This window comes from Aythya ferina, assembly GCF_964211825.1.
Source record: "Aythya ferina genome assembly, chromosome: 11".
In the NCBI taxonomy this organism is placed as follows: domain Eukaryota; kingdom Metazoa; phylum Chordata; class Aves; order Anseriformes; family Anatidae; genus Aythya; species Aythya ferina.
This window is the reverse complement of record NC_140307.1, coordinates 15742086-15767744: the sequence shown is the minus strand read 5'-3', so window position 1 is coordinate 15767744 and position 25659 is coordinate 15742086. Positions and strand designations below refer to the sequence as shown.

Sequence of the window (25659 nt, the reverse complement as noted above, 5' to 3'; positions counted from 1 at the left end):
AGAGATACAAATGCATATTTATTACACACATGTAGGCATTAACAATGTAAATTCCACCGCCAGCACTTGCTGGTTGTTTATTCATTAGATCTTTAGAAAATCTACATTGCCCGCAGCCAGTGGGGAGACAGCGCGAAAGGCGCGAGTGCCTCGCCCCGCCACCAGCCCCGGGGTCTGGGAGGGACAACCGGGGGTCGGGGGGACAGCCGGGGGCCGGGGCACGGCCGGGGACCGGGGGGGACAAGCGGGCACGGCCCGAGCGGCGGCCGACGGCGCGGGACCCGGGGCGCTCCCCGCTGCGGCGGAGCCCCCGGCCCCGAGCCCCGCCAGTCGCGTGTTTTTTTTTGGCCTTTCATTGCCACGGAGAGCCTTTGCTCGCCAAAAGAAAAAGTCAAATCCTTTCCTCTGTGGCTGATTAAATGCCGTGTCGCCCAGGAAGAAAGGCACAGCAAGAAATACGGGGGAAGAAACCGCTGCGGGGAAACCTTGCTGAGCCCGGCCGGGAAGGGAAGGGAAGGGAAGGGAAGGGAAGGGAAGGGAAGGGAAGGGAAGGGAAGGGAAGGGAAGGGAAGGGAAGGGAAGGGAAGGGAAGGGAAGGGAAGGGAAGGGAAGGTCCCGCCTCCCGCGGTTGCACGGTGGAGGCAGGCTGGAGGCTGCCCGCGGGCCTCGGGAAGTGCTCGGCGGGACGGCCGGGCTGGCCCTGCCGACGCCCCCTTCCTTGCCCTTCCTTCCCCTTCCCTTCCCCTCCCCGCCCGCACTCCCCGAGCTCTCCCCTGGCGGGCCCGTACTGCGGCGGGCTGGGGGCCCGAGCTCCGCCCGCAGGAGACCAAGGGCCGGGGAGCCCCGGCGGGCGGTGCTGCCCCACAGCGGGGCCGGCGGGGGAGGGAGGAGGAGGAGGAGGAGGAGGAGGAGGGGAGGAAGAAGAGGGAAAGAGGGAGGGGGCCCCTGGCGGCGGCCCCGCCTGCCCCCCCTGCAGCTCGGTGGGTGGCGGCCGGGGGCTGCGGCGTGGGCAGGGCGGGAGGGGCGGGGGCGCTCCGGCGGCGAGGGGCCGGGCGGGGGCCGCCCCGCACCCGCAGCCGCCCCGCACCCGCAGCCCACCCGCATCCAGCCGGGCCCCGCCGCGCTCTCGGCCGCGCCGTGCGGCTGCGCTTTGCAAACCCGTCCCCGGCGGCGGGGGGCAGGCGGGCAGTGCAGGCTCGGACCCTGATGAGAGCTCGGCTCGTCGCAGACTTCACACGACGCCGGGAAACGCCGCTCTTAAAGCCTGCGTGGGTCTGAGCTCTGCAAACGGTTATTGCCCTCGGCGTTAAAGAGGGGAAATAACCGTAACGTGCGCGCCATTATTCTTGTGGCTGTGCGCTTTAAAGCCATCGTCAATTGTCATAAAAACCATTTCCCGATGTTTGGCCAAGTAATAACTCCGTAATTTAACGGGGACTCAGCCCGGCGGCGCGGGACCGCAGCCCGGGGCCGATCGTGCCCCGCAGCGAGTGCTGGAGCTGCGCCCCTGCTGCTGCTGGCGGCGGGGGCTGAGCGGCTGAGGGAGGGCATGGAGCGGGCTGCTCTGCAGAGAAAGGCGCATACAAAAAAAAAATAAAATAAAAATAGAAAAACTAAAAAGAAGGAAAGAGAAAGGAAAATCAAGTTTGCTCCACCCAGCTATTAACCAAAACACAATACCTTTTTCTGGGTGGTACTGCACAGAAGTTGATTCAGTTTTGACAATGTTGTTTAGCTATCATTTGCTATTTTGAATGAATGGGAGCAATCCCCCTTTTTACAACAGTTGTTTCCTATTATGGAGAGGTGCAGCAGTTGAGGGCAGACATGTGAAAGTGGCTGTTTGATTCCCTTTTTCATCCCCCTGACCCTGCCTTTGTCCCTCCTCACCCTGGGAATGTCACGCCTCACTACTTCACTTTGAGATGCTCTAGAAAGTGGCTTTGTTATTCCCTTTTAGACATACACGAAATTGTTCTCATTCCCCCTGCTGTAAAAGATACTTCAAATTGGGACTCGGTTCACAAGTGCAATGCAATTTGGCTTAGCTCAACCTTTGTTCTGCTTGTACAAATGACCAAACAGTGCACACATTATACAGTTGATCTACTGCTCCCTTTACACCAGAGTTAGGGGCTGGGAGAAAAGCAAGTTAATCCCTTCAATACTAAGGTGGCATTTTCAATATTTCCTACAATGCGAAAAAGAGAAGAGAGGGCAGCTTGAAATGCGACATTTATTTAAAAGAGAAGATTAAAAAGAAAAAGTTTGCGAAGCCTCCCCTGATACTTCTCCAAATAAATTAATAAACAAACCAACAAGTCTCAAACGTGTAGAGAAATACTCCAGTGCCTCCGGGAAGGGAAGGGAAGGGAAGGGAAGGGAAGGGAAGGGAAGGGAAGGGAAGGGAAGGGAAGGGAAGGGAAGGGAAGGGAAGGGAAGGGAAGGGAAGGGAAGGGAAGGGAAGGGAAGGGAAGGGAAGGGAAGGGAAGGGAAGGGAAGGGAAGGGAAGGGAAGGGGCGCACCCCCGCAGGGGCAGACAGCCGCTCCGGGGGCCCTGCAGAAGCTGGGGCTCAAGTACTCGTGGTGTCGGCCCCCCCCGTGAGCCCCGCATCCCTCGGAGCCGTCCCAGAAAAGTCCCGGAGGGCTGGAGGGGGGCTGCGGCGCTGCGCTTCGCCGCCCGGGGATCTGCCCTGCGGCAGGCGGAGCGCAGAGGTAGAAGGGCGCCCCGGACAAGCGGCTCTGGGCCCGAAGGCCTGCTCCGGGGCTACGGGCGGCCGAAGGACGGGGTGCGCCCGGGCAAAAGGAGCGCGACCGGAACGCGGCCCCGCGGCAGCCACCGGGGTTCTGAGTTTTGGCAGCCCCGGGTACACGCTTGCCCCGGGTTCACGCTTGCCCCGGGCCTGGCTGCCCCCGGTCAGGCGGCCCGAGAACGAGCACCGAGCGAGCAGGGACGCCCGAGCCCGTCTGTCCTGGGGCACCGACCGCCCCCCGACCCACCGCCGGCGGCGGCACAACGGGGCCACGGTGCTCGGCCGCCGTCGGCGAGCCAACACGGCAACAGGAGCCGCAAGAAGGCCGTGCCGTGCCGTGCCGTGCCGTGCCGTGCCGTGCCGTGCCGGCGGAGCCCAGCGGCCGGGCAGCAGCACCGGCACGGTGCGGGTCCTGAGCAGCTCGGCGGCGATCGGGACACGGGGTCGGGGAGCCGCTCTCCGCTCAGCGCTGACAGGCAGGGGGAGTTTGTTTAGCGCTCGAGGCGAACGGAACAAAATCCTTTTGAAAGGGCGCTAAGTAGTTTCACGCCAAAGTGGCGGATTTGGTAAAGAATGTGCGGTGGGACAAAGCCCCGCCGCGCTCCCTCCGTCGGCCGCAGCGCTCGGGACGCCTGGCCGGGCAAGGGAGCCCGCAGAAAGGCGGGGGACCCAAAGCCCTCCGCTTCCTTCTCCCTCCCGGCCCCCGAGCAGCGGTGAGAAGCAGAACTATCACAAAAAAAGGAAAGAAAAAAAAAAAAGACAGCGAGGCTTAGCCGAAATGCAGCCGCAGCCCGCAGCCCGCAGTTGACTTTCCAAAACGGGGAAAGCTTGCTCAGAGCCTGGCATTGTGTTCCGCAGCCTAGGAAACCCTAAGAAGCTGGTACTTCCCCCCTCCCTTCTCTTTTCTCCCAACCGGTTTGTAAATATTAACAAGGTTGTGTGAGCTATTCTCTCACACAGAGTGGATTTTTTTTTTTTTTTTTATCCTCGGAAAACTTCTTGGCTTCCCCCCGCAGCCCCTCTCGCACTCCTCCCCTCTGCAAAGCAACACACCTGCCTGCAGCCACAAGGATTCAAAATCAATATTGTATTTGTCACTTTTCTGTCTCCTTTTCCTCTCTCAACAGCCCCGCTTGCCACTGAAGCGAATTGTGGATTTATGGAGGAAAATTAGCATAAATTATTACCAAATCTGTAAACGTGTGTGGTCTTGCTTGTGGGAAAGGGGGCTATTGCGAACCTTCCATGCAGAAAGGTGGTCCGTGATGGGCTCCATGCAAGGGCTGAATGGCTGCTGCACGAAATACATTTCCATTGGGTCCGCACATTGATATAATTGACTTATGTGTATTTTATACAGTTTTCCCAACACTTCCCCTGAGCTCCTTATTTGAATTAGGCTTCAGAAAAACGGCTATTTGTTTTGGTTTGCCGCACAATGGATTTGGCTTCATTTTGCTACACTCGCACTTGCCCCCTCCCCTCCTCCCTCCCGGCCGGGGGCTCTCTCGCCGAGCTCCACCGCAGCCCCGCACCGCCCGGCCGCGCCGCTGGCTGCGCTGCACGGGGGCGAGGCGCGGGGCTCCCCGCACGCTGCTGCGCTCCGGGCAGCACCCGGGCCGCGCCCAGGCAGCCCTCAGCTGCTCTCGGAGCACCGACACAAATGCACTTCTCTTTAACTTTACGGATTGCGGGGTCACCGTTGCGCCAGCGTAGTTCCCCCCCCCCCCCCCCCTTTTCTTCGAGAATAAAAGGTGCCGGCAAAAAGAAGGAGGAAAGAATTTGTCAGCCCGGGACTTTTATTGACTCCCGCGCTGCTCCTGAGCTCTCTGGTTGACAGCACGAACGTGGGCTGGGCGACACGCGCGGAGCGGGGATGCTCAGGAGCGCCGGGGCTGAAGCGAGGGGGGGGTCGGCGGGGCCCGTTAGACCCAGGTCTCGGGGGGCTCTATTTCAAAGCCAGCAGCCTTCGGCCCGGTGTCCTAGGGGACGCCGGGAGGAATCCGTCCCCTCCGCAGAGCGCTGCGCTGCCTTTGCTGCCCTCTGACAAGCGCCCTCCGGCTCAGCGCCCCCCGGGCCGCTCTGTGCGGGGGGGCCGTGCTGCGGGGCTCCTGCCGGAGGGCCGCGGGGCCGGGCCCGGCTCCTCGCCTTCCCGGAACCGCCCTTCTTTGCCCCGTTACTCTCTAAAGGACGTCGTGGCGCGAGAGAGGGGGATTAGACGGCACCGGGGGCGGCGCGGGGGGCCCGGCTCCAGCCGCTGAGGGCCCGGCGCCCCCCGGCAGGGGCTGCCCCCCCCCGAGGCTGCCCCCCCGCCGGCTCCGAGCCAACGCGGGCCCGGCCGGAGGAGCCGCTCGGGCAGGCAGGCGGCCGGGCGCTCCCTCCCCCGCCGCCCTTATTTTTGCTGAATTAAGAAGGTGACATTATTCTTTTCTTCAAGTGCTTCTGTTAATATTGAAAAACGTGCGCTTGCATTTCAAGCGGGCGCGCTCAGCCTCAGCGGCCGTTTCAATATTAATGAAATTGTTTAATCTCCTAAATTCGTCGTGTTTAAGTTACGTTTTGGTGAGTTACTGCCCGGCTCCGAAAATACCGTTGCTGGAGGGGACGTGCGCTCACCACAAAGGGTCCCTCCCTCCGGGGCTTACTGCCCCCGAGCCGCTCCTTCGCTCCTGGCTCGGGGCGGCCGCGGGGCCGTGCCGGGTGCCGGGTGCCGGCCGCCCTCCCCTGCCTGCCCGGCGCGTTGGGGCCGGAGCCCGCGGGCCGCGCGGCCGGCAGCGGAGCGGCTCGTCTGGGATCGGGCGGCGCTGCCCGGCGGGAGGGCGGCGGAGCGGAGGCAGCCGCAGCCCGGCCGTCGCCTCTCGCACACGCACACGGGCAGCCAGACGGACACACGCACCCAGACGGACACGCACACGCACACACGTGGCCGCACGCCCCGCCCGAGGCACGCCGAGCACCGCCGGGCCGAGGCCGCCCGCACGGCCCGCACCGGCCGCCCCCGAGCGGCCCCGCGGGACGCCCCCGGCCGCGGCCCCGCGCCTGCCCCCGGCCCCCCCGGTCCCGGCCCGAGGGGGTCGCGGAGCCGGAGCAAGGCGGTGCCGGGGGGGCAGGAAGGCGGCAAACCGAGCCGGGCGTCGAGGAGCCCCCCCCCGGCTCTCTCCCCGCAAGAAGCCTTCGCGAGGGAGGCCGTGCTCGCCCGGGTTTGGCACAGAGAAAGTCCCTCGTTACGGGCAAAAAGGCTCGCCTCGAGTTAGCCAACACCACAAATCAGATAACAATGCAGAACAAACAGAATACCACAGCCGAGCAATTTCCATGTCAAACATCCCACTGCTCAGTAGCTCCATTTGTAAGTGTGAATTGCAGACTAAGCTTCCTGCAAAGTCCACAGAAAGGTTAGTGCATACCTTCACCCCCACCCCAGTTACTGGGTACCATCACACTGCAATTCCGCTGGCGGAGCCTTTTCACCCCTCGCCTTGTCTTCAAATGGAAATGATTCCTATTGGCCCAAGGTGTCCATGTAAATAGGTGTAAATGAAACCAGATTATGCCTTTCTCTCAGCCCCCTCCTCCCGCTGCCCTCCCCCTCCTCCCAAGGCGATTGTCATATGATAGCAAAGAAGTGGCACATTAATGAAGCGCCTCTACAGGGGTCTTTTCTGCTCATGTCACCACATAAAACTATCAGATGGTTAGAGGAAGGACATGGAGGCAACTACTTAGCTCATCTCGGCTGCGGAGAAGCGAAGGAGCCTTCGCTTCAGCCCAGCTGCCGGTGGTGTAAAAGCAGCTGATTCAGCCCGCGGAGGAGCAGGGAGGGGTGCGCCGGAGGATTCCCCCAGCCGCGCCGAGCCAGCTCGCTGCCTGCCCGGGACTACCGCGGGGCCGAGCGACCGGGAAGGGGGCGAGAGAGGCGCCGGAGAACCGGGCTGGGAAGGAGCCCCGCGTCCCAGCCGCGTCCCGGATGCGGACTGTCAACTTCCAGCAACTTTAAGGTGGGCGTACGCGGGGCTGGCGCGGCGCGGCGCGGTGCGGGACGGGGCGGGCGGGGAGGCGATGCGAGGGGGTCCCCTCGTCGCCGAGGCCGGGCGGCAGAGCGACCTCCGGGGCCAGCCGGCGGGCGGGGAGGCCGGGGCGCGGAGAGGGGCACGGCGCCGTTCCCCCGCCGGCGCTGCGCGGCCCCGGGCCGCTCCCCCCTGGCCCCGCTCCGCCCCGGAGGGCCGAGGCCCCTTCCCCGCGCCCCTGCCCCTGCCCCGCTTTCCCCACGGCCGGCCGGGAGCCGGTGCGAGCCCGTGGCGCTCACCCTCCGCCCCCCTCCCTGTCGCTGCCCTTCCGCAGATCCCCGCGGCTCCCCTAGCGAAGATGCCTCGCCCGGGCAGAAACACGTACAGCGACCAGAAGCCTCCCTACTCCTACATCTCCCTGACCGCCATGGCGATCCAGAGCTCCCCGGAGAAGATGCTGCCCCTGAGCGAGATCTACAAGTTCATCATGGACCGGTTCCCCTACTACCGGGAGAACACGCAGCGCTGGCAGAACTCCCTGCGCCACAACCTCTCCTTCAACGACTGCTTCATCAAGATCCCGCGCCGCCCCGACCAGCCGGGCAAGGGCAGCTTCTGGGCGCTGCACCCCAGCTGCGGGGACATGTTCGAGAACGGCAGCTTCCTGCGGCGCCGCAAGCGCTTCAAGGTGGTCAAGTCGGACCACCTGGCCCCCAGCAAGCCGGCCGACGCGGCGCAGTACCTGCAGCAGCAGGCGAAGCTGCGGCTCAGCGCCCTGGCCGCCACGGGCACCCACCTGCCCCAGATGTCCACCTACAACCTCGGCGTGTCGCAGCCGTCCAGCTTCAAGCACCCCTTCGCCATCGAGAACATCATCGCCCGAGAGTACAAGATGCCCGGGGGGCTCGCCTTTTCCACCATGCAGCCCATGCCGGCCGCCTACCCGCTCCCCAACCAGTTGACTACGGTGGGCAGCTCCATCGGCACGGGCTGGCCCCACATGTACGGCTCCGGCATGATCGACACCGCCACCCCCATCTCCATGGCCAGCGGCGAGTACGGCGCCTACGGCGTGCCCATCAAGCCGCTCTGCCACGGGGGGCAGACTTTGCCGGCCATCCCCGTCCCCATCAAGCCGACCCCCGCCGCGGTGCCGGCCCTGCCCGCCCTGCCCGCGCCCATCCCCACCATCCTCTCGAACTCGCCGCCCTCCCTCAGCCCCACGTCCTCGCAGACGGCCACCAGCCAGAGCAGCCCGGCCACCCCCAGCGAGACTCTGACCAGCCCGGCGCCCGCCCTGCACTCGGTGGCCGTGCACTGACCCGCGCCGCCCGCCTCTCCCCGCGCCCCTCCGCTCCGCTCCGCTCTCCTCCCTTCCTCGCAAGCCGGGAACCTCCCCGCGGCAGGCCGAGGGTGGCGGCCAGGCGGGCTGCCTCGGCACCGCTGCCCTACCCTAACTTTGGCCTCGGCTGCCCGGAGGCGAAGCGAAGCGAAGCCGCCCGCCGGCGGCCCGAAGGGGCTGCGGGCACCCTGGCTGGGCAGGACGCTGGGCGAGCCTGGCCCGGCGCTGCCTCCTGCCCTTCCTTTGTCTGGGGACGGGCAGGAGCTTAGACAGGACCGATCCTAAAATCCACGACCGGCGTGGCACGGCTGCGGCCCCCTGCCCGAGAGCAGCGACGCTTCTCCAGCCTCCCTCCGAGTAGGAAACCCGCGGACCCCGCGACCCCGGCAGGCGCCCAGGCCCCTTGTGCGGCTGCGGGACCGGCTGCGGGGCTGCCCCGCAGAGGACCAGGAGCGCAGCCGGGGTAGGGCAGGCGCCGTGCAATGGGCACGCAGCAGCGGTGTTCAAAGCGCCCGCTCCCGTGTAAATACTGGGCTTGCATCTGTACTGTAAGTCACACGAGGTCCCCTTCGCAGTACCTGTTGTAACGTGGGTGTCTGCCATAGTTTGCAGGTGGAAGAGAAGGCGAAGGCGATTTGTCTGTTAACTTCCGATTCATTTGAAGGTTGGGGGAGCTGGGGGGGGTTCTTTCTTTGCTAATTCTGCAGCTGTTCATTCCATAGCTTCCAAACCAACAATACCAATAAAAATAAACCTGTCACAACCACACCACCCCGTGTAGCTTAAGGAAAGCTGCTGCAGTCCCTGCAGCAGCACGGCGAGGGTGGACTGCGGAGGTAACCCTCGCTTCTGCTGGAGCCTTGCAGGTGGGAGAGAGGGGGCTAGGGAAACTGTACATGTTTGTCAATAGGAATGATTATAAAACGTGTAAAATGCACTTTTGTTTGAAATACTTTCTAGTTCTAGGTAGTTTGCTGGAAACTGAACTGTTCTGTCGTGAACTGCTTAAGTTAAGGAAAAGAAAAAAGAAAAAAGCCACAAGCAGCGTTAGCGTCTATCAAAACTGTAAAGAAATTTCTTTTTAACCTTTTTCTTCCTGTACAGAATGAGCATGACATTTTAAGTATTGATGTTCTCGTTCCCAGCATGTGTGTTTTAAAACAAAGGTAAAAAAAAAAGTGTCTACGTTAAATTATGAACCTAGTCGTCCAAATAATATTTTCTCATTAAAATATGTAAATGCAGATACAGTTTCTTATTTGTCTTTTTGAAGAGTTTACACTAGAAAAGTAAAGCATTAGTTCACAAAAAAGAAATGACCTTATTCCAATATTGAAATAATCTAAAGAGTATTTGCACGGGAGGTTACTATAAATGCAGTTAGTAACACAGCGGAACATGTTCGGTAAAACCGTCATTACCGCCGCTTTCCCGCAGACATTGCACAAAGCATGTTCTGTGTATTCTATGTATCTGTCTATACACACACCTATATGCTCATGCACACACATCGAGGCGTTCATCTCCTGTACTGAGCTACAAACACGTACTAATTTATGCTCATGTGTATCTGCATACTTCCAGTTAATTTTTCTCTAAAAAGTAGAAAAAAATAGTGAACTTCTACAACACAAAGTAAACATAAAAGAGAAAAAAAATCTTTAAAGTACTAATTAGTTTTTAAGGCACAGAACACTGAATTTCAGCAGTTTCAGTGTTTCTTATGAAAGGCTTATATAAAATCTTACATCAAAATATATCGAAATCTTTTCTGAGTAAAAGAGGAATCTTGCAGCTTTCTTCTCGTTAACTTCTCGAAGCATTGCCCTTGCTTCAGCTGCTGCTAGTAATTCCCCCTCTCTACTAATCACACTTTTTCAGAAGAAAAACAAAAAGCGAGCAAACAAACAAAACCCACTAAGTCGCCAACCGTAACACTTAGGATTTATCCGTTTTTCCGTCAGCCAATGCACGGTCCCGTCTAACCAGCGAGGCCAGCGAGGCACACTGAGAACTGGATGCCGGGCACCTTCCGGGGGGGTTCTGCAGTTCTTGTGGGGATTTTGCAAGGATTCTGCAATTGCTAAAAACGCCACATGCAACCTAGAGAAATTAGCAAAGAGGTGTCTCGGGACGAGCGGCCAGCAACGTGGTTACGGGACGACTGAATACTTAAACGCTTATTAGAAAGCGACCGACATTGTATTCTAATGAGCCGACGGGATTCACTGATTCTACGTTCGCGATTTTACAGAGATCTGTCCCTGCCTGATCTCTGAATTTCTGGACCATGAACAGCACAAGGGACATCCCCGTTTCCTGAGTACCTACAGCGAGGTACTTGCGAAAGTTTTAAGATTAATGTAGAGGGTAATTAATCCAGTCGCGACCATTTTTGAAAAGAGAACGGATCCCACACACAGAAAAAAGGTGGAAAATACATGAATCATTGGGCTGATTAAAATGCATGAAGCTGCTAAAGCTTGTCAGATGGGGGACAACTGAACTCATTCATCAAGTCCAACCCACGATTATATCAACACGATCAGCTAAAGAAAGCATTCAAAACTTATCACGAGATCAATGGACACATAACTCGACAAACTTTTCCTAAACAAGCGATGACCTACATTTTTAAACGACGAGGACTCTCCTTCTCTCTCTCTTTTTTTTTTTTTTTCTTTTAGGGTCTAGCACTCAGAACAAATCCTCAAAGATGAAAGCCGACCCCAGCTAAGAAGAAGAAGGAGAAAAAGAAAGAGATGAAGAAGGAGAAGAAGAAGAAACACTTTCAGGGTCTTTTTAGACTACCCAGTCAGCGGCGGAGAGCGCGACCTGCCGAGCTGCTGCCCCGTCTTTAGCAGGCGCAGCGCCCGCCCCGCTCCGCGCCCCTCCGCGCCCGCCGGCCGCTGGCTTCCAACAAGTGCGCGGCTCGGCGCGTCGCCTGAATTTACTGCTCCGACTTGGTAAATCTCCCCAATGGCTCAAGTCCAATGTCAATAAACACAGATCTGAAGCAGAGCAGCGAGAGACAACGGCGGGGAGGGAAGGAAGGGGCGAAGGGGTGCGAGGGATCAGCCGTGGCCGCGCTCGGCACCAGGTTAGGGTAGGAGGGGGGCAGGCATTTATTTCTCTTTTGTGTTATTTGCCAGTGAGACACGATAAGCTAAGCGCGGCCGATGCAAAGAGGCACTACCCAAAGACTCTTTTCCTTCCGAGGATGCGCTTGAGCCCGGGCGCCCAAGGTAAGCGCTCCCAGCGGGTCGCGCTTGGCAGCTCGGGCTTCTGCTTCGTGCCAGAGCACGGGCTGCGCACCCATCCTCGCCGGGACAGTCCCCTTCCTCCCCCCTGCTTTTTTTTTTTTTTTTAATGATCATTTTCCTGCCCTCCCCTCGACGTGCGACAGGCCACCGCCCGCAGGAGCGGCTCCCAGCTGGCAGGCGGCCAGCAGCCGGCCCCGCCGCCGCTCCGGGAGCTCCGGGCCGGGGCTGCCCCGCGCCGGGACCCGGCCCCCGAGAGCCCGGAGCCGGGAGCCCGGAGCCGGCCGCGCTCCTCGGGAGGGGCAGCGCCAAGCGCCGCGGCAGCCTCCGTGCGGCTCAGCGCTGCGGCTTAATATAAATGTCACTCTGGGGGGCTTTTTTTGTTTTCGTTTTCTTTTTGGTAACAAAAAAAAAAAAAAAGGAAAAAAAAAAGAAAAAAAAAAAGGCTGTGAAGCCGCGGAGGGGCTGTATTTGTTTCTTTTAAACTAACAACAAATTATCTAATTAATATGTTTCAATTACAGCATGAAAAAGAGAGGCTTTGGACCGCCTGCAGTGGGTTTACAATAGCCCCAGAGCCCACTATAAGAATTTACAATAACTTCACATCTGTTTCTTTATTTCCCACTTTTCGAGTCTAAAACTCCTCTCGAAATCACTTCAAACCGTGGCCCAAGTTATGAAATATGGTCTCTCTGCCAGGAAAAAAAAAAAAGGTGGAAAGAAAAAAAGGACAAAACTTTGCAGATCGAGGCTTCATTTGCAAGCTAGAAAGTGAAAGCCCCATTGAAGAGCATTAAACAAATATATTAGAATTCTGTCACTTTATGCAATTGAGTAGATCAAATAAAGGGTCCCAGGCCACTTCATTCACTCTCATTCACTTGAATAGAAAATGCAAAGAATAGCAAACCTAGACTGGGCCACCGATGTAGATTTAGCCCTTTTTTTCTAAGAGACAAAAAGGCTGAATTTTCACAAACACATTGCTGACTCGGGGACTAGGAAACCAGCACTGAAACCCCTTTGGAATTTAAATTCATTTTATCTTCCTCTCTCTTTCTGGGTCCGTTTGCGCTACAGCGCAGGCTGCACCAGCACCCTTGTTTGCAAAGAATACAATGCCACACAACAAAAACCGCAGGCTCCAGATTTACCACGCCGAGCCATGGTGCGGTTCGGGAGATAACGTTTTTATTTAGGAGCAAGAAAGGGGAGAGGCGAGAACACCGGCCAGCAGCCCACACAGCCCCTCCGTGGGGAGCGCAGTGCAGGGCTCCGCGTGGCAGCCCCATGCCAGGCATGGCCATGCTCCTGGTGGAGAGGCCGCAGAGAGCAGCCCGTGGAGCACCGTACCCCTGCTGCCAGCTGTGCCCAGCCGTGCACAGCCTGGCCCTGCTGCTGTGGGCCAGGCGGTGGCTGAGCCGCATGGCTGCTGCCGCAGGCACCGAGCTGCTCGCAAGGCCAAGGCGTGCCTCCTCGGTAAGTGCTGCCAAACAAGGGGTCTTGGTTTTGTGCTGCCAAGAAGGGCCTCGGCGTTTATTAAGTAGTAACTGGAGTATTTTGCATTAATTAGAGCAGCTCCGCAGAGAGACGGTACAGCCACGAATCGTCTTGCAGCACAGGAGAAGCCTCTGCTTTCCCACTCCCCCAGCTAGCACGGCACAGCCAGTGCAAACCACCCCACGTACCAGGCTTATTTGTCAATATTAACTTAGATGCATTTTTCCTGGTGATGAAATGACAGCACCTCGGGGGGTTGCGGCTTTGCACCCCCCCCCCCCCCCCGGCTGGCTCTAAGGGCCTCAGGCTGACCACAGTGAAGCTGCCTTCCTGGCCTCTCCAAAGCATCACTGGCCTTAGTGCCTGCCGCAACATCCAGGACCTCCTGCTCCCAGGACTGCTCCCCCAAGCCGGCCCACCCGTTAGCTCCATGTTTTAACAGCCTCGGCTATTCACAGAATCACAGAATCACAGAATTTTCTAGGTTGGAAGAGACCTCAAGGTCATCGAGTCCAACCTCCAACCTAACGCTAACAGCCCTCCACTAAACCATATCCCTAAGCTCTACATCTAAACGTCTATTCATTACAGCACAATTTTTTTCCTACCATCAGCAGTGCTGCCACATCTCCAACCGAACGTGAAACAAATACAAACTTGGCGGAAATACCTCAAAAGGCACCACCGCCTCCGTTTAGAAATTCCTGAACATCAGCGTGCACCATGCCACCCAGCTCTGGCCAAAAGCACGTGCTGGAAATGTCAGGTCAATGCTAGGATGGATGGAAAAGCCTGCAGACCCTACACGCCTACAGTGTGCTGCAGGATATGGAGGTGGACGAAGCACCCATCTGGGAGCAGGGAAAGCAACGCTCCACTGCCAGCTGCAGATGGCAACCATCTCTTCAGACAATCACAAGCCCAGTTCTTTCACAGCACTGATTTGCATTTTTCTAGCAAGCAGAGCAATGTCTGTAACTGAGCCTCTCCCACCTCCTCCTGTATTTCTCTCCTGCTGTAGGCTTTGTGGACCTGGTAGAAACTCACTTGCAATCCCTCAGCTTCATGATGCAATCTCCTGGTAGCGGAGTGCTGAGGGGCTGCATGGTGCAGGCAGCACCCCAGGGCCGTTACGCGATGCTACTGCTTGTGTGCTGCAGAGCTCTCTCGCTGGGTGCTGCTGGGGTGGGCAGTGCCCTGCCCCCCTGCAGGCTGGGCTGTAGGAACATGACTTGCATCACCCCCTGCTCTCAGCTCCCCTTCGCGTCTGGCAGGGGTTATCAGCCTGCTCACGCCGAGTGCAAGGATGGGATTTGGCTGTATGAACCTGCTGAAGGAGCCCACAAACACAAATAATTTGTGTTTCCTTTTGATTTGTGCTTGATGCACTTGAGCCATGGCTGAAGATAATTTCACAATTAACCCTCCTAATTTCTAGGTTAAGAAACTTCTCTGGAGGATAGGAAAGAGAATCAAGAGGAGATTGATCCCTATTACATGTAAATGAGCTCCAAATTTATGTTTCGTTGGTGGCAATAAGAATGTTCTAACAGATTCCAACAGAGACCATTCTAATGAGACACTCTGACAGATAACAGTCCTGTTCACTTATTTATTGAGATACCACTTCCCTCGCTCCTCACCTTTCATAGATGTAAAAGGGTAGCTGCATCTGGAGGCTCCGAGAAGCAGATATGTTCCTGAAAGTATGTGGGTACAAGCTGCACACCACTAAGGTGCTTCCCCTGCTAGCCAAAGACATAGTTTTCAAGCAAGTCTTTGTCAACCATTCATTATTTGCAAGACAGGTGCCAGGGCTTTCTCCTGCAAAGAGAGCAACAGTGTATTTCAGGGGAAGACATGCATCTCTCCTAACAAACAGCTCTATAGGGAGGAAGAGCTCATGCCTTGCTGCTTGCCCTGCACTGCTGAGTTTTCTCACCTGATCACTCGTTCTGTCCTCTAGTCACAGCACAGCTGCCTGAGCCATGCTTGTGTACACTTCATACATTAACTATGGAATCCAGGGTAAAAATTTAATTCCATTAAAGTCAACAGAAACTTCCAAGTGATTTAAATGGAGCAAGGATTTCATACTCAGCTGTTCTCAGAACATTCTGAAGGTTTTCTAAGTAAGCAAGCCCTCTTCCCTTCTCTTGGCTGGGGGTCGCAATCAGCCAGTGGATGGGGTAGGTCACAGAGCACAGACGCAAGATCTGAAATGCTGCGTGGTTACAGGAGACAGCAAACGACAAACTATGTATGTTATCTCACTTTTTTCCTACTGTGTTAGTCTAGTGCTTTCAGACCATAAACCAGAAATGCTTTTTTGTTCTTAGCCACATCTACAGCCTATACCAACAGTAGTGGCAAAGGAAGGACCAAACTCTGAATACTGGGTTCTTTGTTTCTCTCTTCTTTTCACAAAGTGCATCTCTGTTTTTTGAGAGCTTGGAGGAAGGAAGGGCAGCTGAAAATCCCCTTTCCAGATTGTCAGGGTAGATTTCAGGCTGTGGACTAAGCAACCTGAATGTTAAAATCACAGCCCTAAATATTTAGAGATAAAACCAGAAAATTTTCACAAATTCTATCTTTTCTGTGCTTCAACTCTGTATTCTAAATTATGAGCAATTGATGAATTTATCAATTTGTTCTGCTTTAAAACCATGTTAACTGTTTTTTTTGTATGCATCACTAAGACCACAAATGTGCTTCCTCCCTCCTTTTCAAACAACAAAACAAACACTTGAGATTCTCCAGTATTCATTTCTCTAGGATTGTTAAGTTTAAGGCACAGTAAGACTTGTGATAAAACCATGAGAGCTACTTCTTCTTTGGACTTTCTTCTGCAATCAGCACTAAAAGACTTGTCGGCAGGTGTTGGTAGCAATGTTTGTTAGTTTTGATGTAAAGGGGTGAAGGATTTGTTCATTTTCTGTAAGGTTTCAATACCAGCAAACTCCCTAGTAAGCAGTTACACTGGTGTTAAAGCTGTTTGTGTTCTCATGGGGAACTTACACCATAAGTCATATCAGGGGAAGCACATTTTCTCAGTACAATCTGTTTCAGTAGGGTGAGTCTTGCTGGCCCAGGTGCCATGGAGGACATGCACACAGCCACATTTTTCCAGCTGCTGCCCTGGTGCTGCTGTAGGTGCTCATTCATGGGTGCCAGCAGCCCCGGATGATAAGTGAGGATTTGGCTAACTTGGAGCTGTATGACTGGTTATGTCCCCACAGGACAGACAGCACGTCCAGAAAAGAGTGGCAGAGCACAAGAGGAACAGAAGTCCTGCTCTGCCCACGCAGCCAGAGCTGTCAGCTGGCACATCACCAGCTAGGATCATGCAAGGGGTGACTACTCTGGAAATTACCTTATTCTCTTCTTCACCCATTGCGTGAACTCAGTGAGGGCCAACTAACAGTAAACTCCATTGCCTACAATTAAAATAAACCCAGTTCTGCCCACAGCACTCAAAATCTATCAATCTGGTCAGCTTTCTCTACCTGCAGTTGATATGTCTGAGCTGTGTATAAGAAACAATGCTTTTCTGCCCAGCCAGTCACAGGCATGAATTATAAAACACAATGGATTTCTAAAGCTTTGCCAGACCACAGAGTCTCTGACAGACATCAGATCACACAGCCACCCAGAACATTACAAAAGAAGCAAACACATGAGACATCTAGCACTCCTGATCATTCATTAGCCCCCCCTTTGCAGTAAGGGCAGCATACACATCTAAGTGTCACTTTCACTTGTAATACTGGAAGTCCCTCAAAATTTTTCTCTTTTCCTGATCATTCTCCATTGTTAATTCCCAATAAATAAAGCAAACAAAAAACAACAACAACAACAAATTGTTTCTCCATGATCAAGCTCTGGGTGATTTTCTTTCTAAGTAAAGAGATACTGCTTAAAAGGATAGTTTTAGGGTCAAATGCCGTTGCAAAGAAACTCAATGGGATGAATCTGGGTCATTAACAATGCTTTCCTTATTTCTCAATGTGAGTCAGGGAGGTTATGGTTCTGTGAATGCGGATGTGGCACAGTTGGGTAGGAGGTCAACAGCACGGAGTTAAGTACTATTTTCAGCATTGTCTTCTCCTTTAGCTTTTGAGTGTACAATGCAGAAGCTGTCAGTATTCATCCACTTTAGCTCTAGAAACAACTCTTAGGAAGGCTGGGAACTGAAAACTATCAAACATCTTTACATAAGCCTGGATCCTTGGCATACCCTGATATGAGGCAGAATTCCTCTTAATCCTCAGTCCAGCAATGGCAAAAGCCTTCCTCCCTGGAGTGGGGGAGGCAAATCATGCCTGTCCTCTTCTTTAGTCAACTGCAAGGAAAGCTTGAGCTGCCCCTGTCTCTGCAGACCTTGGAGCAAATGTTTTTGTCATTTGTTTTGTGCTAGCTCAGGTAATTCATGCACCACAGAAGCCCGTGCTGCAGCAGCAAAGGACTTCAGAGAGGTTCATTCACCTTGCAGAAGCTCCAGCCCCTGGGCTCTCTGTGGGCCTTAGAGAACTGTCTATTCTTCCAAGCTTGCTATACTATACTCTGTGTCCTTCCTCTGTCTGCAATAATAGATTGTGATTGTAAAGTTTAAAAGAGAGAACTTCTTTCTTACAAACATTTATCCATTCTGCCTAAACTATCTTTCTACAAAAACTCTTGACTCCTAAGGCATTATGATTTTCATTGACTGTATGAAGGGAAAAAAAGCCTAAAATATTGTTTTAACAACAATAAATCGGCTGAACAAACACTAATCTCTTTAGCAAACTTCTGAAGTCTCCTTTGTGGGCTCTTTATCCTAACACAGCAGAACTATTTTCATTTTACTCACACAGAGCAAGACTGTCAAATACAAGTTTGTACAGAAAGTTCCTATGCTGCTAAATTATATATACAAATATCTACTATGTGCACAGAAAGCATCATGAACTTTAGGCTCAAGCAAATGGGCATGAAAATGTGACTTTTTTTTTTTTCCAAAAAATAAAATCACATTTCTGAGTCTCCATGGACAATTCAAAACTCTAGGCAATAAGGTGCCATCTACTTCCCTGGAAGCCACCAAGCTATTGGCAATGCAAAGCAACATATTTATCTCTGTAGAACAAATGACTCAGACTATTTTTGGATATTTCTATTTCATCATTTAATTGCTGCAACTGTGTAATTAACACACAAAAAACACTGGAAAAAATCAACAGGCAGAGAAAGATCTGCCAAAATATTGCCATGAAGTGTTTTCTCAAATACTGCAGCATCCAGAACCTGACACAATGAAAACTTCAATCTGTTCTCATAAGCCCTCTCCATGACCTTGGTGGGAGCAGTACTAGGATTTCATTCTGTAAGTCCTGTAAGGAGCCATTAGTGTCAGCATTCAGGGAGCTCTCCCTGGACACAGAGGCTTTTCAAGATTGTACATCACTGTCCTTATGCTGTTATCTTTTCAGCCCACAGTGCAGCTCCTGTTGATCTCAGTGGGGATGTCGAACACAGAACGTTATTGAAAAGCGTATTATAGTGTAAGCACTGGAATAAATTTACCTGGTTCCCTACAGGTGATGTCCTTTGTTCCCTAAATCACACGTGCTTTAACAGCCCTCCCTTCCTATTTCCCCTATGACAGCCTACCAGACAAGAGCAGGTGAAGTAACGAGCTGCTTGCTGACTTGTCAGCAGATGTACCCACTGACCGACTGGTTCACTGCTGCCAGACAAAAAGAACAGCGGTTCAGTTCAGACTATCTTTCCCTCAAGATTGGACTAGTTTGAGCCTCACTTTTCTATCCAGGCAACATTTTTAGAAACTATTTAAGAATACATTACAAGAAATAAGGAACTCAGTGAATAAAAAGAGGGCTTTTACTGCTCTCATTTTCACTGAAGCTGGCCAAAACATTCAGCATAGCGTGGGGTGACTGAGAACACAGGCAGAAAACTTGATCTCATAGGCCCCACTTCATCAGCAAGCCAGTATTAAAACTTCCAAGCTTAGTAAATACAACAAAAAACCAGCTAGTTACTAGGACTGCCTAAACAATATTCTCTACCCCCAAAATTATCAAAAAACCCAAGCGAGTGTGTATATCAGTCTCATCCCCAACGTGAAGCAGTTCTGTTCAGCCTCTATGTTCTTGCTCTGAATGGTGCAATTTTCAAATGCATTTTGTCTTCTTGTCCCACACTTTGTCCTAACTGCTTTAAACTCTGTGTTTAATAACAGCATATTAATAATGCATCTTACAAAGAGGAATTAGGATGGATTTCATTAATACTAACAACTTGGCTACGTTCTCACCATGTGAATATAGCATAAGTAAAACATTTTTGATGCCAAATCTTGAGCTTATGACACATTGAATTACTATGTTCAAAGCCCCTGTCAACTTTCCATTAGTTACTGATAAATCAAACATGCTAAAATGATGCAGCAAATAATCTCCTCCTATTTGGAAGATGTGTAATCTCTTTGGGACTGGCCTATTTACAACAGCTATGATGTACCACACAGTTGGAAAGAACGTGGGATTTCTTTCCTTTATACTCTGAAAGTATTCAGATTTTTTTTTTTTTTTGAAGGTATGATTTTTTTTTAATGTACTGTTTTCCTACATTTCCCATCACAGGCTTAGATCTATTTTTTTTCCTTTCATCAGAATATATACTGACCCTTTCAAGATTTATCTGGTGACAAAAGAACAGCTTCTACAGGAATTACTTTTCTAATGGTAACTTAGTTAACAGAAAGCTAACCTTCTGGATATCACCTCACTGTCTCTGGCCTTATATTTCCTCTGCATGTTCAGTTTTAGGGCAAATTCTGCAAAGTCAATGGATTGGCAAATGCATACCGTAGCCTTGTCCTGTTCTTTGACTACAGCTCTCTTGAAGGCAAATTACTGTGGGACAGTCTTTTAGCCCCAGGGCTGCCTCCACTCTATCAAACTGAGTACTGAAGAATGTTTCTATCTAGAAAGAGCAACACACTGATTGCTGTCCAAAGCAGACTGGCTATCTGGGGGACGAGGGCTTTGTGGTTACTTTTGTTTACTGATCTGCTGCATCCCTCAATGACAGTCACCATTGGAGACTGCAATACTGTCACCGTATTTTACTGCTGCAAGTCAGCAAGTTATTGCTGGGATTATTAAGAATAAAGACTCTAAGGCAAAAGTAGAACACAATGTCAGTTTTTTAATTTTTTCTATAATCTTAGTATAAAACATTATTTACATGTAAGAAAGAAATCTGCTAGAAGCAAACATGCACAAATACACGAAGCAACTTGTAACTCTTGGAGGAATAATTGTTTCCTTCCCATTGGCACATTCCCTATCTATATTTAACCATCCATAGAAAAAGAATTCCCCCTCCTCAGTATGTGGATGGGTATTTTAACTTGGATCTGAATCATTATAAAAAAAAAACAAATTCAGATATTTAATTTCTGGGAGACCCCACTGTCTGCATCAAGAGTCATGCACCAGATAACATTAATCAGTTGTTTACAGGTCCAAACATGTGTCTATACAGTCAAGAGAAGGTATGGAACTATTCAGCTCAGAAAGAGGGATTTCCTGATTCTAAGGAACACCAAATACTAACGTACAGTTACTGAGGCCACTTATATTAGGAGGGAGCAAATACTGTTCAGTACCTGCACAGAACTGGCCAAGACATCGGATGGCAGGTGACAGGTTACACTGCGTGCTGTGCCCACTGACATCGCCTGGCTTGTTCCAGTCACTTCTGCTCTACCAGGGAATCCCAGCACTGGTCCTAAGGGACAGCCAAACTGGCGGCTGTCATATACGCATTTCTGTCATGTGATGCTAATTGATGATTTTGCTTGGGAGTACAGATTTAGCAATGTAAAATACACTGAACAACATCTTAATTCAAACAGTTTGAAAAAAGGGTTCACAGGATATCAGGCCTCCAGAACTTGATAGATGTTTTTCACAGACAAATAGGGGAAAATTCCTTTCACTACTTCAATATGAAAAAATAAATAAAAGAGAATCAAAACAAAAATGTTTGGAATTGATTCTAAAGTATCTAAAGACATGTAAGTCATTAATATTTATGACATCAAATATTAGTTATATTTGATGTCTAACTAAGACTCGTCTGTTTCATTGGAAACAGCTTTCTTATTTTCTCATGAATATAGAGCCAGCCTTATTAATAAAACAAAATACCATAAAAGAAAACAAGTAGAGACTGAAGGTTCAGCTAGTTTGTTAAAGGTTTGTATACACATTTTGTACTTATTTTTGATGCTTTTCCCTATAAATTACAAGCTTGGGGAAAGAGAAGAAGATAACTTGAGTGTAAAGTTTAAACCGCTTACAAATAAGAGAGAGATGTTTGAAGCTGAATTGCCCTTGTCTGGAAAAAAAAAGAGCTCCTACCCAGCACACTTGAGAACCATAAATCAGTCCACACGCAAATGCCCCTGTCACCAGCTGGAGCTGTGCCCCAGCTGCAGACACAGCCCAGCGTGCCCTGCGTGAGCACAGAGCCTGAGTGGGACCAGCAGCTTGGCAGCTCCTGCCCTAGCCTTGCTGGTGGGATGGTTAAGGTTAAGTCTGCCCTGTGCTCCTGTACCTCTGACACCCGTGGTTATGAGATGGGATAGTCCAAGCATTGGTGCACTTGCCTACAGCTTAGGAAAATTAGGTAAAATTTCCAGCTCATTCACTGACTCTCAGAGCATCCACAGGATCTTATGAAAAAGGCAGCTGGAACCTCAGGTGATGAGACAGCCATTTTCCTGTACCCAGACTGTATGACATAGGCCTCAACTGTCTTCGAAGAGTTTGTATATGTATACCCTCTTTGCTAAACTTGTAGAGGGTTTCACAACAATGTACACCACATTCTCCAGCACCTCAATATCTTTACAACCAGTAACTCTGAGACAATACTTACACATTCCTTGCTGCCAAAATTACATATGGAGGCCCTTTGTGCCTGCTGCCTCTAAAGGAACTGACACCACTTCCTAAACCCTGAGTGATATTGTGCAAATCAGTGCACAAATGCTTGTGATGAATTCAAATCCTACAGTAGGAAGAATCACAGGAGTATCTAAAACTGTGAAAATAACCTCTGGGATACGTGAAGCTCAGTTGAAAGCAGCCTGCAGAACAGAATAACGACAGAGAGTTGATCTGCTTTGGGTGGGATTAGTTTACCACACAGGACCTACACAAAGACAAGTGTCTGAAAGAAGTCCAGTAAGAGGCCAGACTTGCTTTGAGTACCTGATCCAAGGTTTGAGTGCCTGATCCGTAGAACCCTAGAAAGTTGAGCTCAAGAAGCTGGGAGTGAAGAGGAGATAAAAGCCCTGCACAGTTTCAGCTCCTCCGTCCCATAGTTTTATAGTGTGACCTCAGAAAAAGGCAATATGAGAAAACTCAGCAGACTATTTACTTTGGCTCAGCACCTACTACCAGAGCTTATAGGAGACCACCCAGTGCCAGCCTCCAAGCACCAGTGCCCTCACCAGCCAGTATTGTTCCTTCTGTGCTCCGGCTGACATTTAGATTTATCTTTCTGTGTATTTTATGTCTTTTGTCTGGGTGAGCAGAGGTTTTTTGGGGGTTGGTACCCTATGTAAATTAGAATACACGAATACATTGGAAAGCTTATTTAATTATCCAAGGACAAAGGAAGCACGACAGTTGTTTTGGACAGAAAAATCATTTTGTGAATGAAACAAATACCAGTAAGATGTCGCACCTGCACTACACTTGGCCTGATGACTTCACAAGATCATGTTACTCATTATCTGTCTTCTCATCTTCAAACTGTAATTAATTGGTCAGTTACATAGTTCCAGCATCACAGTACAAGCAAAACACATCTTGTTTCTGAAGTCAAATGCAGTAAGCTATAATTTCACTAGGGCAGGGAATGCCAACTGCTAGATGAAAACAGTCTGCACTTTAAAGTTTGGATTTGACTCTATGCTTCACAAATGTGGCCTGAACCTGCATTACTGAGGAAGAAGAAAACACAAAATGCCTGCTCATCTGCTGTGCCTTGAAGGATTATGAAGAACTGAACTGCAACACAGCCCAGATGCCACTTCTCAGTGTGGGACCTTCCACCAGTGGTTAATAACTAGGCCAAAATCTGGCCCCATTTATTTTCTGGGGTTAAATGGCTTCTGAGTACAACACTGATGGTGGTGCATCAAGAGAGCACTTCTTAGTTTGTTGGTTAAGATGGAAACGCTGATAGGTATTTTAAACTCATGGGAAATCCTGCAGTATTTCTCACTAGTGTGAGCTTACCCTGTAAAAAGTAAAGCAGAGATAAATCAGCTCTCCCTCAGTTTAGGCAGTAGATGCTGTATTTGGTTGTTTCCAGTTGAGTTTCTAGTGCTTAGCAGATCTGCAACTGGGTTCTGTGTGCGTGTTTTTTTTTTTGTTTGTTTTTGTTTTTAAATTTCATGTGCACAACAGGAACTCCTATTGCATTTACCAGGAGTCCAGGGAACACAATTCCCCCCTCTCACAAAACACAGAGGAAGCAACTGTCTGTGGGAAGACTTGTGACAGAGAGATGCAAGAACACAGCAAAGCAAGAAGCAAGAGCAAGATGACATAACTGCAGGATTTAGAGGGCTTTGAATTAAAACAACAAAGGGAATGGAATCCTTGTATATCAGAAGAAACTGACCTTGAAGCTTAGACTTACAGACCTTTCTGTCCTTTCTGTTCCTTTAACCTATGACCACAGTGAGAGCTCACCCACCCACCCATCCCATTCGTGCCTGAGCCCAGGAGCCTCCTTTGCCATGTAGCCCTCTCCTGCTATGTGACAAGGCCTGGCTAGGAGGTGAAAGGCTCCCTTGCATGTGTTTCTGTGAGCCTACTGCGTAGCAAGGAAGGTGACACTGACTGACCCCAAATCTATCCTAACCAGCAGAAAAAAGAGCTTGCAGTTTGCAGATGATGTTTCTGCTGTGCCTAAGTAATTGTGGAACCAGGTATTGGCCATGTATCGCGTGAGTGGATGCCCACGAGTGTATGTATGTAGGGATATTCCAGGATTTTGTTGTGTTTTTAAAATGTTCTGGAAATTTAACTGAACTCTCACACTGAATCAATTTAAACTAAAAGACTTGGCATGCCTTTACTTGTATATCTTTCTTATGCATTTGTCCAATCAAAATGATAATGTAGACAAACTGTGGACTGCAAAGTGTATTATCCAGCAATACCTCATTATTATGCAAAAAATCAGATATTCACAGCAACTGTCTCATCTATTTATTGTTTGGTTACTCATCTGGAAATTTTAATACTTTCTTCAGGGGCAGGGGCTGGCAATAAAAAAATAGATCTATATATCAAACCTTTAACTTCCAGCCATCATTGTGTGCCATAATACAGATGGAGTAGCTATCAGCTCTCTTTACTGTGTTGGTTTATTTACTTCAAGTAAGAATAAAGATTTAAAGAGAATAAAGTAACAAAGTGCACTGCAACCTAAGTTTTTATGTTCCAAAGTGGAGAAAACCTTGACACATAGAATAAAAAACCTGAATATAGTAATTAATATGCAGCTGTAAGACTAATTAACTTATTAAAATTACACACACAATTCTAACCTTCGAACTCCTGTTTTTTCCAAGCACATCAGTGGGCCTATTGAAGTGCAACTACCTTAGTCAGGCTCACATCTCTTCAGCGTAGGTCACATCACGGCGAACAGTAACAGCACTGCCCAGTGATTTTGCTCCTTAGCCTAGCGAAACACTCGAGTACACGGCTCACTTTGAGCACTGGTCCTACTGGTTCTCAATACGTTAACTCTCTCAGCATATTAGCCACCCATTTTTGTCATACTGTTTTGCCTGTTCCTTAACTGCATGCCCCCCTCCCAAGTTTAGTGCCTCAATACTGCTTTCAGCTCCAGGGGGCCTGAGTCCCATTATTCAAACTAAACTGATTCCAGCAGAAGTTCTGTGCGCTTGGAGCTCTTTTTAAGTCTGGGATTTTACTTTAAAAAAATTAAAAAAAAAAAAAAAACTCACACCACAGCTAGCATGCTTGGACAAAAGCGCTTCCCACAGCTGCACGCAGTTCCTGCTCTCAGCCAGTTTGCCACCACTGCGAGCAGAGAAGTCAGCACCCTACAGCCCCCGGCACCTCCCCCTCCTTGGCTCTGAGTGGTCCCCAACAGGCGCCGGGCGCCAACCTCCAGCACGTGCACTGCTCTAGTGATCACCTCTGGGTTCTCACTTGGACAGCAAATCAGATCAAGACCTGTATTTATCAAGTCACACGCTCATTTTTCCTCACAGAAGGCTACACTAGGAAATGCATCAGCTCTCAATGTCCAAGCTACAATGATTAGTTATTAAAACTAGACAAGAATCCCTTAAGTGAGGCAGGAAAGGAGAATATATCTCCTGATTGGCATATGCCCCTATAGGATCTCCATATTTTGCTGCAAATTTTAATTATATTAATTATAACTTAATCATTAAAAATCATATGTTGAGAAAAAAAAAAGCATGGAAAGAAAACTTAATACAAGAAATGTATTATCCAGGAAGAACAGCCAAACTAAAACAAAGTTAGATGGGAAACTGCTGCCACACACACTGCTTTTTAGCCACCTTGCCGCAAACACTTTTTCACCTGCAGCGGGTCAGGCCTGAATGAAAGCAACAAAACTTTCAAGTTATTCCTCCTATCTACACGTGCATGGTTAGGTTAAAATGATTGTAATTTAGCATCCACATACCAGTC

The 25659-nt window shown here is 50.8% G+C and overlaps 2 protein-coding genes across 2 annotated transcripts in view; one reads left to right on the top strand and one right to left on the bottom strand.

Annotated features, from left to right (window-relative positions):
* LOC311442786 (uncharacterized protein) overlaps positions 1-25659 on the bottom strand; it is a gene marked incomplete at its 5' end in the record, with an annotated part of 188807 nt that overhangs the window by 107818 nt on the left and 55330 nt on the right. The gene's annotated exons all lie outside the window — the stretch shown is intronic.
* On the top strand, positions 6359-9253 carry FOXB1 (forkhead box B1). The gene is made up of 2 exons (XM_084532809.1): positions 6359-6751; positions 7095-9253. Exon 2 carries the CDS (start codon positions 7119-7121, stop codon positions 8079-8081), a length of 963 nt encoding a protein of 320 aa, XP_084388935.1. The 5' UTR covers positions 6359-6751; positions 7095-7118; the 3' UTR covers positions 8082-9253.